This window comes from Alexandromys fortis, unplaced genomic scaffold (genome assembly GCF_014885135.2).
Source record: "Alexandromys fortis isolate MF-2015 unplaced genomic scaffold, M_Fortis_MF-2015_v1.1 scaffold_1, whole genome shotgun sequence".
Taxonomy (NCBI): Eukaryota; Metazoa; Chordata; class Mammalia; order Rodentia; family Cricetidae; genus Alexandromys; species Alexandromys fortis.
The window spans coordinates 20015287-20030861 of record NW_026067927.1 but is presented as its reverse complement, the minus strand read 5'-3'; the positions used below and the strand labels follow the sequence as shown (position 1 = coordinate 20030861).

General features: G+C 42.0%; 1 protein-coding gene across 2 annotated transcripts in view; it reads left to right on the top strand.

Annotated features, from left to right (window-relative positions):
- Adamts18 (ADAM metallopeptidase with thrombospondin type 1 motif 18) overlaps window positions 1-15575 on the top strand; it is a 136850-nt gene that overhangs the window by 66091 nt on the left and 55184 nt on the right. For both annotated transcript variants that reach the window (XM_050143861.1, XM_050143863.1), the window contains 2 exons: window positions 4200-4337; window positions 7100-7253. In XM_050143861.1, the coding sequence (XP_049999818.1) occupies window positions 4200-4337; window positions 7100-7253 (292 nt within the window). The remainder of the gene's footprint in view (window positions 1-4199; window positions 4338-7099; window positions 7254-15575) is intronic.

Genomic DNA, 15575 nt, shown 5'->3' with positions numbered 1-15575 from the left:
CTTCTCAGTTCACTACTTCCTATGGAAACTGGCTAAGTAATTCTATGGCTTTCCTCTAATGGTTATTATTGATCTAATCCAATACCTGGGTTCATCTTGTATAAAGTTTCCAATTGTATACTCCAAAAAGGGCTTGGGGTTGGAGAGATGGCTCAGTTGCTAAACTTTTTGATGCACAAGCATATAGACATGAGTTTGATCCAAATAACGCACACAAATTAAAAGCCAAGTACGGTGGTGCATGCTTGTAATCCAAGTGTGTTAGTATTGGCAAATTCCAGGACAGTTCTATTGGTGTGAAGAGACACCATAGCTAATGCAACTTATAAAGGAAAGCATTTGATTGGGGGCTTGCTTACAGTCATAGACACCTAGTCCTAGATCAATATGAAAGAGGCATAGCAACAGGTGGGCATGGCCCAAGGGCAGTAGCTGAGTGCTTAGATTTTGATAAACAGGCTGATCTCATAGAAAAACAAGACTGGGCCTGGTGTGGCCTTTTGAAAGCTCAAAGCCCAGTGACAAACCTCCTCCAACAAGGCCACACCTCTTAATTCTTAGCAAAGAGTTCTACCAACTGGTGACCAAACATTCAAATATATGAGCCTGTGGGGACCTTTCTTATTCAAACCACCACACCCAGAAATATGGAGACAGCTCCCTAACCCTTATGCTAATCCTAACCCTAACTGGCATCGTCCTGGCAATCACTGGCATCCTAGTCTACTTGGCGAATTCCAGAACAGTGAGAGACATTGTCTCAAAGCAAAACACACAAACAAAAAAAGTGAGCAATCTAAAAAGAATGATGCTTAAGGTTGTCTTCTGACTTCTATCTTATGTTCTCTCTCTCTCTCTCTCTCTCTCTCTCTCTCTCTCTCTCTCTCTCTCTCTTTTATACACACACACACACACACACACACACACACACACACACTTCAGTTCACTAAGCACCAATCATTGCTATCTGTCTTTTCACATCGTATATTACATCGGTTGAGGTCTCAGGTCTGCAAATGGACCGCACATTGCTTACCTGATTATCTTGTCATCTAGGTGTCTATTTTCATTTGGGTTTTGCTTTGGCAAAGACACTTTAAACTCCTGCTGGTTTTTTCCCTTTGCATAGTGAGCACATTCGCCGCCACTGAATCATATCCTTCCCCCCATTTTTAACTTTAATTATGTGGCAGCAACCTCTCAGTACGTTTTCCTTGCTGACCTTGAGTTTGTGACCCTCCTGCCTTAACCTCCCAAGTAATGGGATTACAGACCTATGCCACCCAACCCTCAGAACAGCTCATTCTCTAAACAAAACAAACTAATCCTGGGAGCATGTAAATCTACCTGCCTAGGGCAGTGATATACTGAACAGTTTTCAAAATACTGGCTATGAAAATTTTAATCATTCTTGATTATGAGCAAAAGTTATCTGAAACCAAAATCTGATGCTTTGGTTCAGGAAAACAAGTCATAGTCTTCAGGTGGGAAAGAGGTGTCAGGAAAGAGAAGAATGGATGTTAGGACTAGGGAGAGAGATTAGTAAGGCTTTTGCTCTGCAAGCTTGAGGATCTGGGTTCAATCCCCAGGTATGGAAGTGTATGCTAGTTATCCCAGGACTGAGGGAGGTAAAAGAGAGAAGATTGCTGGGGCTCAGTGGCTGCCCAGCCAAGGCCAGTTCTTGAGTCTTAGGCCAATGAGAGACTCTATCTCAAAAACCAAAGGTGGATATCACCCGAGGAGCCGTGACAGAGCTAATCTTTTGGGTCTCCCATGTCTGTGCACACAGGTGTGTGCGTGCACACACAGTGAACAGATGTGAAATACATTCTTAGGATCAGATTTTGGTATGTGGTCCTTTGACCTGAAGCTGGTGAATCAGATATGTGTTGAGATTTGGGGAAAAATAGTCTTCCAAAAGGCTACTAAATAAAAGTACTTTCAAAAATGTAAAACTTTGAATTCAAAATTGAGTTCAAATTGGGTTCTTTTTTGCTCAAAAAATTTTAATGAGGCTCTAATTAAGCAGCCCTCCCTCCCTGAACAATGGTTTTAATCTCCCTGCACCTCACTGGCTCTTCTGGAATTCCTGCTCTTTATTCATAGGCTTCAGCGTATTTAGAAAGAATGTCTCCCATACGAACCCCCTCAACTCCTTGTTTAGGCAAAAAGAGATGAATTTGGCAAAGCTGAGAATACAAACGTGCTTTTGTCAAAAATCTTACGATTAATAATTCTGCTTGGTAGCAGTCACCTTTAAATTCCAACAAGTCCATTGATAATCATCTGGTAGATAGCCACCCTTCACTTGCTTAATAAATTGGAAGAAATGTTCGAAAAGAAACAGCTAGACTGTAAGCCCAGCTCACTGAACACCCTTCCTATGGATATAAAATCCTCATTTGTTAGAGCCTACCTACCTTCAAAAGATAGCTATATAATGATATTATGCTTCCCCCATAGGACATACCCGCTTATATTATTATGTATTCTTAAGAGACAGATTTTATTTCTTTAAATAGTCAGATTAAGAACAATTTAAATTCATGATAAATCATATAAGTATCTCTATCTGCTTTTCCTCTTTGTAAAGAAACGTCACAAAATGCATTAGTTTCCTGAATATTTTCCTGAGATGATCACAGAAGCATATTGTACCGCTTTCTAAGACAACATGAGACAGCATCGTTGCTCTGCATACTAAGAGATGGAAAATCATTTAGGAACAATGTGCATGATCTTTAGGGAATGTCAAAGAGGGCATCATTGTTACAGGCAGCTGTGAGCCTCCTAATGCCATGCCTAATGCCATGTGTGTTGAGGAACCAACGAGTCTTCTGGAAGAGCAGCCAGTGCTCCCAAACACAGCTATCGTTCCAGCCCACCACACAATATGTTTAAAGGAGATCCTTAATGCTTGTTTTTCTGAAAAGTAACTATTCTAATGTCATGGAAAGAACGGTGTTCAGAAATTGTTTACAGTGCACTGTAGCAGGCTGAGCTCCAGGAAGTCGGGTTTTATGTCATATGTTTTGAACAGAGTTTTTATCATTACCTTGTAAAGAGCTTTATTTTCATGAAGGTATTCAATTATAATCGGAATTAAGGAGTTTAGCTAACTGGCTGTTTAACACTGGAAGGAAGATTTATATCATACTAGCTTTATAATAAATATCAATATAGGCCTTAGAATTACCTTCTCACTGTATCTACTCCTCCTTACTCTCAACTTCTGAGCCGTAGCTCTAGGATTGGTGGGTGATAGGAAAAGAAATCAGCTGTTTTGAATCTTTAAAAATTGGCCATCTAAGATTTAGGGTAGTTGAGAATTGTTTTAAACATTTGTTTACTATTTGTTTGTGTGTTGTGTGTGTGTGTATGTGGTGTGTGTGTGTGTATGTGGTGTGTGTGTATGTGTGTGTATGTGGTGTGTGTGTATGTGTGTGTATGTGGTGTGTGTGTGTGTATGTGTATGTGTGTGTGTGTATGTGTGTGTTTTCTAGTAGTCAGTATTTTCCTTCCATCATGTACTTTTCACGGATTGAACTCAAGCAGTCAAGTCTGACCCCACATATCTTTAGCTGCTGAACCATCTTACTGGCGAGCAGATAAACCTTGCTTTGATTTTGTGGCTAATGAATAACAAAGTCTTTAGTATTCTTCAGGTTTTTCTGCAGAAAATTTGCAGTAGGTTTTGGTAACTGGTTTTGTCACCGACTCTTGTCTCCCACCTGGGTCTGCTGAGTCTCGGTGCATTTTTCTGTAGTAGAAGGCCACTTGTTCATTTCCCAGCCACCCAGACTCCCAAAATAATCACACGGAAACTATATTATTTAAATAATTGCTTGGCGCATTAGTTCTAACTACTTATTTGCTAACTCTTACATCTTAATTTAACCCATCTCCATTAATCTGTGCATCATCATGAGACTGTGGCTTACTGGGTAAAGTTCCAGCGTCTGTCTCCGGTGGGGCTACATGGCTTCTCCTGACTCCACCGTCCTTCTCTCAGCACTCAGTTTAGTTTTCTCTGCCTAGATCTATTCTGTCCTGCTCTGCTATAGGCTCAAGACAGTTTCTTTATTAACCAATGGTATTCACAGCATACAGAGGGGAATCCCACATCATTTTTTCAGATTTTTTTCTGGGGCTAACCTGGAATACGGGCTCTCAGAAGGCGGCTTTCCTTTGCCTTTCAGCTTTGGCATGGTTCATGATGGTGAAGGCAACCCCTGCAGGAAGGCAGAAGGCAACATCATGTCACCCACACTGACTGGAAACAACGGGGTGTTTTCATGGTCTTCCTGCAGCCGACAGTATCTCAAGAAATTCCTCAGGTAAGATGGATAAAATCCTGGGGATTGTGCCCCATTCTGTAGCAGTGTTAAGTAGACGTGAAAACAAATATCCAAGTCAGGCCTGGAGGAATGGACAAGTCATTGTGACTATTTGGGAGGCAGAGACAGAATGATTGAAAGGTCATGGTCTACCTGAACTACAGAATAAGTTCAGGGCCAGCCTGAGAAATAAAAAGTAGAAAGGAAGCCTACAGATATTTCTCATCAGCAGAGTGCCTGCCTAGCATGCATGAACCACCAGCTTTAACCTCTAGTACCACAAAATCAAATGAACCAAACAACAGATAACATTCCTATTATAATGCCACTGGTAGTTATAATGATATAATTATTGTTGAAAATCTACTGAAGACCTATTACAGTGCTAGATTCCCTCCACATACTAACTCACTAGGCTGGCAAGATGGCCCTGAAGGGAAAGGCACCTGCTGTCAGGCATGACTACATGAACTCCAGCCCCGGGACACCCCCCCCCGACCCCAGAGATCACTGAACCTGCAAGTTGTCCTCTGAAATACACACTCATTTTGTAGCATCCTTGTGATTGCATACATGCACATGCATACCCACAGGCACACACAAATTAATGTAACCTGATATATCTGTATCCTCTTAGCAATCCTATTTCTATCTCCAGTCTAGAGTTGTAGTTGAGTCTTTGAGAGGTCAGCTGTGCTGCTTAAAGTATAAGAGTTGTGAAGCTGTAGGTGTAAGATTCACACTTAGATCCATTCTGATGCCAAGGTCTAAGATTCATAAGTTATCTCCATTTTAACTTCTAAGACTCCTAGATGTATGGCCTTTTTACTGTGGCTAATTATTTTAATCTAACCAACCAGTTTGTAGAGCTTAGGAGAGCCCAGTGTTTGGTTTAAATTTTAAGGATGAACCCAGGGCCGGAGAGATGGATGGCTCAGTAATTGAGAGCGATTGTTGCTCTAGCGGAGGACCTGAATTTGGTTCTCTACAGCCATGTTGGGTGGCTCACAAATACCTGTTGCTCCAGCTCTAGGGGACCTGACATCCTTTTCTGACCTGTGCAAGTACCTATAAACAAAGACACATACACTTAAGTAAAAATAAATAAATAAATATTTTAAAAAGAACTCTATTCTTTTTTTAAATATTTATTATGTATACAATATTTCTGTGTGTATGTCTGCAGGCCAGAAGAGGGCACCAGACCTCATTACAGATGGTTGTGAGCCACCATGTGGTTGCCGGGAATTGAACTCAGGACCTTTGGAAGAGCAAGCAATGCTCTTAACCACTGACCCATCTCTCCAGACCAAGAACTCTATTCTTAATGGCATGCATGTATCTATATCTTTTTAGTCCATGATGACTCACACATGGACACTTGAGTTCTGATTGTTCCCTTTGGCCAGATATTAGTGGAAGTTTCATTGCAAATTGATGTCCCTAATATGTTCATACCTTTGCTACACTATATTTGTTGGAAATGTTCACAGAATTATCAACATTAATCAACAAGGAAGATTAAATGTGAGCATATAAAGCTGACTGATGCCTAAAGTATAGTAAAAAGAAACTGATAGATGTTTGCTAATTTATCATAAGTTATGCCCCCATATATTTTTATATTAATTTTAGACTCAGTGTTTAGGGTTGACAATATCTTTTGTACTTCATGTAAGGATGGAATCAATATATTTTATAAATCGAGGTTAACTCCATGCGGATCAACTGTCTATTCATGAGGTTGGTGCAGTTCAGGGCTTTGGGTGGGATAAGAGCGACAGCAGCAACTGCCATTGCCTTCTCTGTTGTGTTAAGGACATTACGTTTTCTTGTTTGAGCCGTGTAACAATCCTTATGGGAGTCATCATCATTAAAGAGGTTTACGAGAATTATATAAAGTCATTATGGATGCATGGTTGGTAGTACCTCCATGTATGGCCTCAAAATTGCATTTAATATCACACACTTATTAACCTCTCAGTGGTGGTACTATTTGATTATGTAAGTAAATGGTGTAAAATGGTATTTTTAAAAATACCCATGCCATATTCTCAACACATTTTACTTCCAGGCACCCCCTAGGGAAACTTTTCTGCCTTATGCCCCGATTCTAGAGTTTATTTTGTAGGGTGCTTTCCTGCATGTGTCTAGACTGCCTTTGAGCATCCCGTGTGGTAAAGGACGACTGTGAACTCCCAAGCCCCTGCTTCTACTTCCTAAGTGCTAGGATTCTAGGCCCAGAACAGCACACCTAGAACCTTCTGATTCTTTCTGGATGTGACTTTGTTCATAAGCTTATTTGAGACAGAGTACATCTTTATTTCTTCTTGGTCCTGTCTTTAAGAAAACCCCATGAGGACAGATATCTCTACACAGCCCAGTTTGTGCTTTAATTCCTGAAGCTAATGTTTTCCTGACAGTAGGCTCTCGGTAAAAATGCCCAGTGTTGTTGAATGAGACTGTGGAAAGGAGATTTTACTTATATTTACATTTCCCATCTCCTACCCAATCCTAATGCACATTGGTTAGATGGCCAGAACTTCCAGCCCCCTATAAAACCCTTTATGACTGTATGCATTCCAGCCTTTTTAGGCAGGATTCACTCTGCAATAAAATGTACTTTTTAACTCTAAACACATGCCTGTTTCTCTAAGCACATTCTATGTTTCTTTGCATGACTGCACTCACTGAGGTGCAGTTTTTAAATGGAAAGGTCACAGATGAACAGGGCTGTTAATAAGGATGTGTTATCAATGCAGTACACCACAGGCTGGCTGTCTGGTGGATGAGCCCAAGCAAACAGGACAGTATAAATATCCGGACAAACTCCCAGGACAGATTTATGATGCCGACACACAGTGTAAGTGGCAATTTGGAGCCAAAGCCAAGCTGTGCAGCCTTGGGGTTATGAAGGTATGTTTCCTCATGATTTCTAACTTGCATTAAGGATGTGCCATGTGCCTGTGTACCTACCAAAAGGATAAACATTTGGTTTGCCGAGGCCAAAGGTTAGCATCTGGGTTATCTCTATAATGTCATTTGTTTGGCATGATAATTAAGTGGTAATTTTCCTGTCAATGACTTATCCAGGCTTATCCCCCATAGACTCTGCATGCCTGGTTTAAATACCAGTTGTCTGCGTCCTTGGAAGAAAATTCCCCCCTTCTTACATGCAGGCTTTATTCCTTGAAGCAGAGCTGAGAATGCTTGCTCCCGCTAATCGCGGTTTTTGTTGTCTTGCTGTGCTTTTCAAGTGTGAGCTCACAGTCACTATCACATCAGTAAGCGCCATGTGCCCTTCATCGTGTAAGACAGCTATTGCAGGAGACACTCCCCTGGACACCAGAAGGTTGACAGTCACTTTAATAGTCTTAGCGGGCTTTCTACATTGACTCCTGGAAGCAAGATTACAGCCCAGATAAGTGAGAAAATACAGAACTCCAATTTGCAGAAATAAGAGAGGCCCTGTTGCACTCTTTCAAGAGATGCACTCCTGACAGCATTGCAGTCCCAACATCAAAAAAAAAAAAAAAAAAAAGGTCCCATAATTTTAAAGTTAGTTCATTCCAGGCATCCAGTGGAAAATGTTGAAGTCTTAGGTACTTGGACCCATGGGCGATAGGAAAGTTGGTAGCTTTTCCTTTCTCCCCTCCCCCACAAAACCCCTACTCCTTTCACCTCATCCCCCTTTGCCCCCTATTGCTCCTTCCCCATCACCCGCATTAGTAGCAGCAGCAGCAGCAGCATTGCTGTCCTAACTTCCGGCACCACCGTTCCCAGCAGTTTCTGCGTGACCCTCTGTCCTACATGAGACATTCCACGGCAAGATTTATTGTATTTGACCTCCATCTTCAAAACCACTTTGAAGTAAAAGTTATTGCCCCCCTTTCACCTACATCCCAGAGAAGGTATCCAGCTTGCCCAAAGCTACAGAACTCTCAAATGATCAAATCTAAACAAAACAAATCACCCACGTGGAAGTTAAGCCTCTGCCTCTCCTTTGTTGAATACCGGTTTCCCTTAACCTAACAGTGCAACAGCCACTGTTGTGACTTGTGTGGTATCTCTGTAGTTGTAAGCACACAACAGCCTTTCAGTAAGTCAGCTCACCTATAAAAGTCCATTCTTGAGAAATAATATCCAGTCACAGGCTTGATATGGAGCCATAAGTTAATATAACTGCAAGCATTACTATTAAAAAGCTAATCCCCAGCTTCATTCTTTGGGCATATCCTTCACAGCACAAGGGCTTTACATTATGTATTAGAATTGTTTTCTAAACGAGCAAACATGCAGCTGTTTCAATTTGCCTGTTAAAGACTCAGCATTAGGTAGAACCGCCCATTCACTGAGTAGAATCTCCTGAGCATGCCCTTCGACCACTTCATTCTGAGATTGCTACCTTTCTCAATCATCGAATCTGCGTATCTCAATCATCGAATCTGCACACATTGTACGTACAGAGCTAGTAATAAGCATGGCGTCCTTTACAAATAGAGGAGTTCCTGAATGAGTCCCTTCCACCCAGATCATGCCTGTTCTGTGTCAGGCAGTGAGAAGGGGGTCAGTACCCCACCTTAATCATTTTCTGGTGCCGCATCATATTTTTAAAAGATGGTATCTCAGCCTTGGTTGACCCTGGAAAGCATAGTGAGGAGAACTGAAAATTCCAAGTGAAAAGAGCTTGAAATGATAAATGGCGCAGGGATGTCTGGGTATCTGGGAGGGGACCTGGGGAGTCTGGGCTAATAAAGAGATGGTTTAAGATGCCGATGGATGGGAAGGTGAGATTGATTGATGGCTCCTGAGTGTGGACTTGTTTTCCCTGTGAACTAGCTTTTGGTATTTTCCTAATCTTGTTTATAACCAGAGTCATGGCCTCATCCCTAATGGTCACAATGGTACTCTACTGTGTTCTAACAATAGCAACAACAAAAAAGGGTTTTCTAAACAATGAAATCCCATTTTTAATTTTTTTAAGGTCTTTATTGTGCTGTCTTTATTTTTCTCTTTCTGCTGTTTCCCTTCAATCTTCATGAATGTTTCTCCCTGTCATTCCTCCTAGAAAGGCAAGCTTACATGGTAGGTAAAAGCACACATGCAGGGCTGGAGAATTGGCTCAGGGTAAAAGTGTGTCCTGCTTTTCCAGAGGATCTGAGTTCAATTCCCAACTCTACCCTGACTCCCTAGAACTCCCTGTAACTCTAGATCCTAGAGGTCTGACCACCTCTCCAGAAGGGCTGACGCTCACATGCAAACACACACTTATATACACACATGCACATACTCTCTGCCTTTGGGAAGTAGGCAGACCTGGGGTTAGAGTCTTATTCCAACTTTGCCTAGATAGATTCTTAAACAAATGATTCAGCCTCCCTTGACCCACATGTTCCACATCTGTAAGGAGGAGGTAATAGTTCCTCCCCAGCTAATTTGTGAGGACTGTTCTCTGGGTCCAGTCGCATTCTTGTACTCATGAGAGGTCCTCTTAATCTCTTCCTTTCCCATTCAGCATCACGGCCCCCAGTGTACTGGATGTCTTCATAGAGGCAGAGGTGTGTGCGAGCATTCTTTCACATGTGTCTACTCTCCCTCTTCTCCCAGACTCAAATGTCATTTGGCTAGCAAATCACACTGTTCCTCCCCACAGTGTTTGTGCGGTCAGTCTGAGGGCTGTAACAAAAGTTCTGAAGCAAAGCTACATCTGGAAAAAGAGAGCTTGCTTTAGGTGGCAGTTACAGGGTGGCTCCTGGGTGTTGCTCTGATGTGGACCAACTCCAGTGAGGGTCTTCCTAGCTGTATCACAGTGTGGATGATGTCCATGGCTAGAAAATATATGAGAGAAAATTATCTCTCTGCAAGAAAGAAAGGTAGTAGAGCCAGGCCCTGGGGCAGTTTTATCCTGTCCCAACTCACATAAGAACTAAACAGAGTTGGCAGGAGAAATACCTTAATCACTGTTATGTGAAATTTCCTGGGGAGACATAAACACATTTCTCTGCCCCCTCCCTCAGCTAGGGCACTAACAACAGATCAAAGAGACCATTCCACCCAAGTCTAGCCTAGTGAACCAATGAGTCTCTGAGGTTTCCCTGCAGGTGCATGGATGGCTCAGAAACGGGAGCATTGCACAACTTCCCACCTAGCATGGGTGTTTTCCTGGGAAAGCTGCATCCCATTCCTGGAAGTCTCTGAGCAACTTGAAGACAGCTTGGACAGTTGAAGACTCCCCCTCGGTAATTGGTTATTGCCTGTGTAACCTTGGAAAAGTGCCTATAGAGCTTCCAGAGATGTATGAGTTTCCTGGACTTCCTGACTCCTAGGTGCCTTCCTCCAGAAGGGAGTGTTTCAATTAGAAGGAAACAGCTGCGCAGTAACCCCTGTCAAGGGCACTCCTTCACTCACCCAAAATCTTCCCCCTAGACCCCATTTGATAACGACTCCACCTCTGAACATTGACACACTGAAGTCTAAGTTCCTGACATATGGGTGTTGGGGGTTCAAACCACACCCAGGGCAGAGCAGCATTCAGGAGAATGAATTAGTAATCTGACGTAGGGTTCCATGCTATTTAGACAGACCTGAAAGAGACTTACCTCCCTAGCAACTGATGAGAAAAACATCCCCTCAATGACTATTCACTTAAAAAGAAATAGTGCCTGGGTAACCAATTGATGGTGTTTGTTGAGAGTTCTGAAACATGGCACAGGAGTCAGTCGATGTTTGCACGCTGGTACCTTTCCTGCACTGGCCATGAACAGGACAAAGGAAATACCTCAGAGTTGGTTCTTGGCTCAGTATCCCCAATTACCATCACGTAGCTAGGGCTCATCATATTGATTGGCTCATTGAGGAATTTTAAAGCCAAATAGAAATTTGGGGGATGATATTTGAATACTAGTGAATGCTTCAGTGGCCATTGTTTCAGAGAGCATTTCTCCCAGAAGGCATTAGGATATGGGAATGTTTCCTCTAAGAATTTGACATTGGGTTTAAAGAGAAGAGAGTAAGTAGGAGATTTCTAGAAGTTTCTCATAAATGCCCTGTAATAAATCATATCATCTTTCAATTTCTATCACCTTTCCCTACCAACTTACATTCCAGTTATATTATGTCCTTATTCACCTTCAAATATTCTGTTTAATATTTCCTTTCTCATGCGTCATCTATGGATTTCCCATTCTAGAATACTGTGTAGCCTCTGGACAACAAGCTTGTAATCATTCTATACCATTAAAGATGTAGCCCAAGAGTTACCTCTTTCTCCCCAAGGACATTTAAACTATTCTTCCTCCGGGCTCTGTCTTTATGTATCACCATTATAAACATGTGATTCCACATTGTAATTATCCATACATATTCCTTGCTCCCGCTGGTGCAAAATCTACTTAACTATTAGTCTTATGTAGCAGTAGATCCTTTGCAGTCAATTATTAGCCTCATAGCAATGGCTGCGGTTTACTGTTTTACACACTCCTGTTTTCATAGAGTAGATTTTGCTCTCCTGCTCCCCCTCATCCTTCCCGTGAGGAAGCATAGATGATTTGTGTGATAGAGCACCTCAGACTGGAGAGCTGGCTCAGTGGATAAAGTTTGAGAGCCAGCGTTGGATCCTCAAAACCCACTTGAAATCTAGGTTGTTGAGCATGGCAGCTAGTTTGTAATCCCAAGGCTCAGAAGGCAGGACAGGGGATCTTTGGGTAAAGTGGTAAAACCAGTGAACTTCATCTTCAGTAAGAGACCTTGTCTCAGTTAGTAAAGTGGATGGAGGAAGACACCCATTATTGACTTCTGGCCTCTAAATGTATATATGCACACACGGTGCCCCTCCCCATTTAAACATGCATATCAGACACACATGTGCATCCGGGTGTGCACATCACAGGACATTTCTAGCATTGCTTGTCTTTGTGTTGTTTGGCTGAAGGATGCACATTTATCTAACAGTTTTCTAAAGATACCTTGCCTCCAACAGAGACTTTGGCTTTCCCCTCTATCTGCAAAATAGAGGGTGCAGTTAGTTTAACACTGTAGAGACTGTGTTAGCAGACCACTTGGGCCACAGATTGCAGCCTGACTCCAATTCTTCGTAGCCTGTAATTTGTTTTCTTCTAAGTCTCTCTTTGTCTGACTCCAGTGTTCCATTAAGCAACTGGTGGAAAATGCATGGCATTATTTATTGTTCCCCCTTGAACTCAACAGTAAGGAAATAGAAGTTAAATAACCTAAGAGCACTAATAGAAAAGAAAACAATCAGGACCGGGCTTCTGAGTCAACATAGGGTGAATTCTTGATTGTATATTTTTGAATGAACTGTTCAAACATGGAGGAAAGATAATCACTGATTTATGTAGAAACAGTTATATATCTTTATAAACATATTTTAACCCTTGAATCCAATAAATACTTTCCAAGTATTTTGTCTGACAGAAATCATAGGAGATAGTTGGTACAAAAATGGTTTATTTGATAGTGTTCTTAGCTAATGCTTGATTGACAGGAATCAAAGAGTAGAGGCAACCTTCAGAATAGCCTTTAGATGATGACTAGAAAAAAACTGATGCATTTATTTTATTTAAAAAAAATAACTACTCATAAAAACATGGAGAACTAAAAACTACATGTTGAAAAAAAAATGCCATGAGTTCATTTGGTATAATTCTACTATCCAAAATTGTGGTGGCAGCGTCTACAATGGTGTATATATTTTATCAGAGCTTTGAGAACCATATGCTTACAATATAGGTGCATATTATTGCAAATTATACCTCAGCAAACTTGCTTCTTAAAGTGATGCCAATGACATGGTCTGTTGGTTGCTGCTTTTTAATTACTGCTTCCCCTCAAAAGCTTGGGTAGTGAGATTAAACACAAGGTGTTTCAGGTCCAGCCTAGGAGAGATTTACTGCTGAGAGGAGTTGAGTATTCATCTGACATTTCCTGAGTCTCCTTTTTCCCATTAGCACACCAAAGAGAACAATTGTGGAGTCAATCAAGTAATATAGGGGAAACTCTTAGTGGCGGGAGCAGGATTTTTGTTGTTTATTTCTTTTCTTTTCAGTACTGGGTTGAGTATTGAATAGAGCCTTGTGCATGCTTGGTAAATGCTCCTCCTTGGAAGTGTGTCCCAGCAGTGCCCAGTTTCATTATGTTTTCCAGAATTCTTTGTCAGAGTATAATACTATTTTTGAGATAGAGTCTTACTGTATGGGCCAGGCTGCCCTAAAACTACATAGACCAGGCTGCCTTCGAACTCACTCTGACTTCCGAGTGCTGGGATTAAAGGAGTGCACCACCACTGGCACATTTTTAGTTGAAAATTTGTCTTAAGAATTGCAGATTACTTACTGCCAGTGAGACTGTTTCCTAATTATAAAGTCGGTCATTTCGATTCATATATTGACTTGTTGAAAATACTTATTGAAGTCTGCCTGGGACCCTGTCCTGGGAGCAGTGCCTCTGTATTAGGAAGGAGGATGATACATGGAGAATACTGTAATCGAATAGATGATTGGCAAAGTGACTTTGGGATAAATAAGTTGAAGGTTGATTGGGTGGTAGCTGATTAAATTTTAATTAGTAATACTGAGATGTTGCTGAGTGGTAGGGCATTTGCCTAGCATGTGTGAAGCCCCTGCCACGTACAAACACAGACTCACATACAACACACACACACACACACACACACACACACACACACTATTGAGTTCTCAAAGGGAACTTTATGTAGGCTTGAAGGGAATAAGAAAATGAGCCACTGTTAGGTATTCAGGTTGTTGGGGATGTGGATAGAGCAGGATGTGCAAAAGCTGGTGTTTGGAGCAATCTGGAGGCTTCAGAACACTGCCTCACTGTTGATAGAACAGCTGTATGGAGGTGTGCTGGTTAGCTTTATCTGTCAACTTGATACAACCTAGAATCACGAGGGGAAGAGAGTCTTAAGGAATTATCTAGACCCAATGTCTGTGGGGTATTATCTTGATTGTTAAATGATATAGGAAGAAGATGTAGCCCATTGTGAGAGGTGCCATTCCCTAGTCAGGGACTGTAAAAGAGAAGATAAAGCCAGCTGAGGGCAAGCAAACAATTATCCATTCCCCGATTCTTCCCCTGATCTGATCGTGGATGTGATATTGACTAGCTACATCCAGGCCCTGATAGGGTGAACTGTAACATGGGCTTTGTTATTTTCAGTTCAGCTTCCCTCCTCTAAGTTGCTGTTGGTTGGGAGTTTTATCACAGTCAAGGAAATGAAAACCACAACAGCAAGAGCTGACCTGGAAGAGGTGAGATCAGAGGGATCAAGAGGGACTCTGATTTACCCTGAGTCAAGCCAGACAACATCACATGGTTTGAACAGAGCAGTAGCATGAACTGAGTGACTTATATGGAGGAATCCCTCTAGCTCATAATGCTGGCCAGCAGAACTTTCCATACTGATGGGACTATCATCTTCTGCTATTCAGTCTAATAGCCACATACCGTATCTGACTCTTGAAAACATGAGCTGTGACTAGGACAAAAGTCACATGCAACTCTGGGCCACTGTATCAGGTAGTGCCCTGTTGAGAATTCACTGGGTAAGGACGGAGGAAAACAGAGCAAGTGGGTTTGTGTTAAAGGGTATGACATTAAGGCACATGCAAAGTGGCTGGGAACAGGGTGGCAGCAATGAGTGTGGGAAGTGTTGTTTAGATTTAGGAGCTATTTTGAAGGTAAACTCAACATGGTGGTATAGTTTTAGAAGCCCCTATGAGAGTTCCTCTGTGTATACGCTATAGAACTTGAGTTTTCAGATGCTTTTAGCATGTTCAACATGTCATATTTTACTAGAAGGAACTTGTCTTGTGGAATATAACCAGAGAACGTGGGTCAGCAAATGACAGGACCCAGTACAGCCAGCATTGCTTAAATATGTGGTCTTGTTGAGGTGGGGGATCATATCCAGGCAACATGAGACCTTTGGGTCTCTGTGGTTATTTCTCTTTCTCTTAAATTATGACTTAAGTCCAGGTAATTATAGATAAGACAAAGTGGGGTCTACTGACGGGGGGGGGGGGGGGGNGGGGGGGGGGGGGGGGGGGGGGGGGGGGGGGGGGGGGGAAGAGGGAGGTACCCGCTAAAGAGTGCAAGCTCCCCTCTTTGTTTACTTTGAAAGGGAGTTTTCTCGGAGGGTTTTTGTGGTCGTTAAAGCATGTCGTCGGCTGTAATTACATTTGACTTCTGCACTTCACC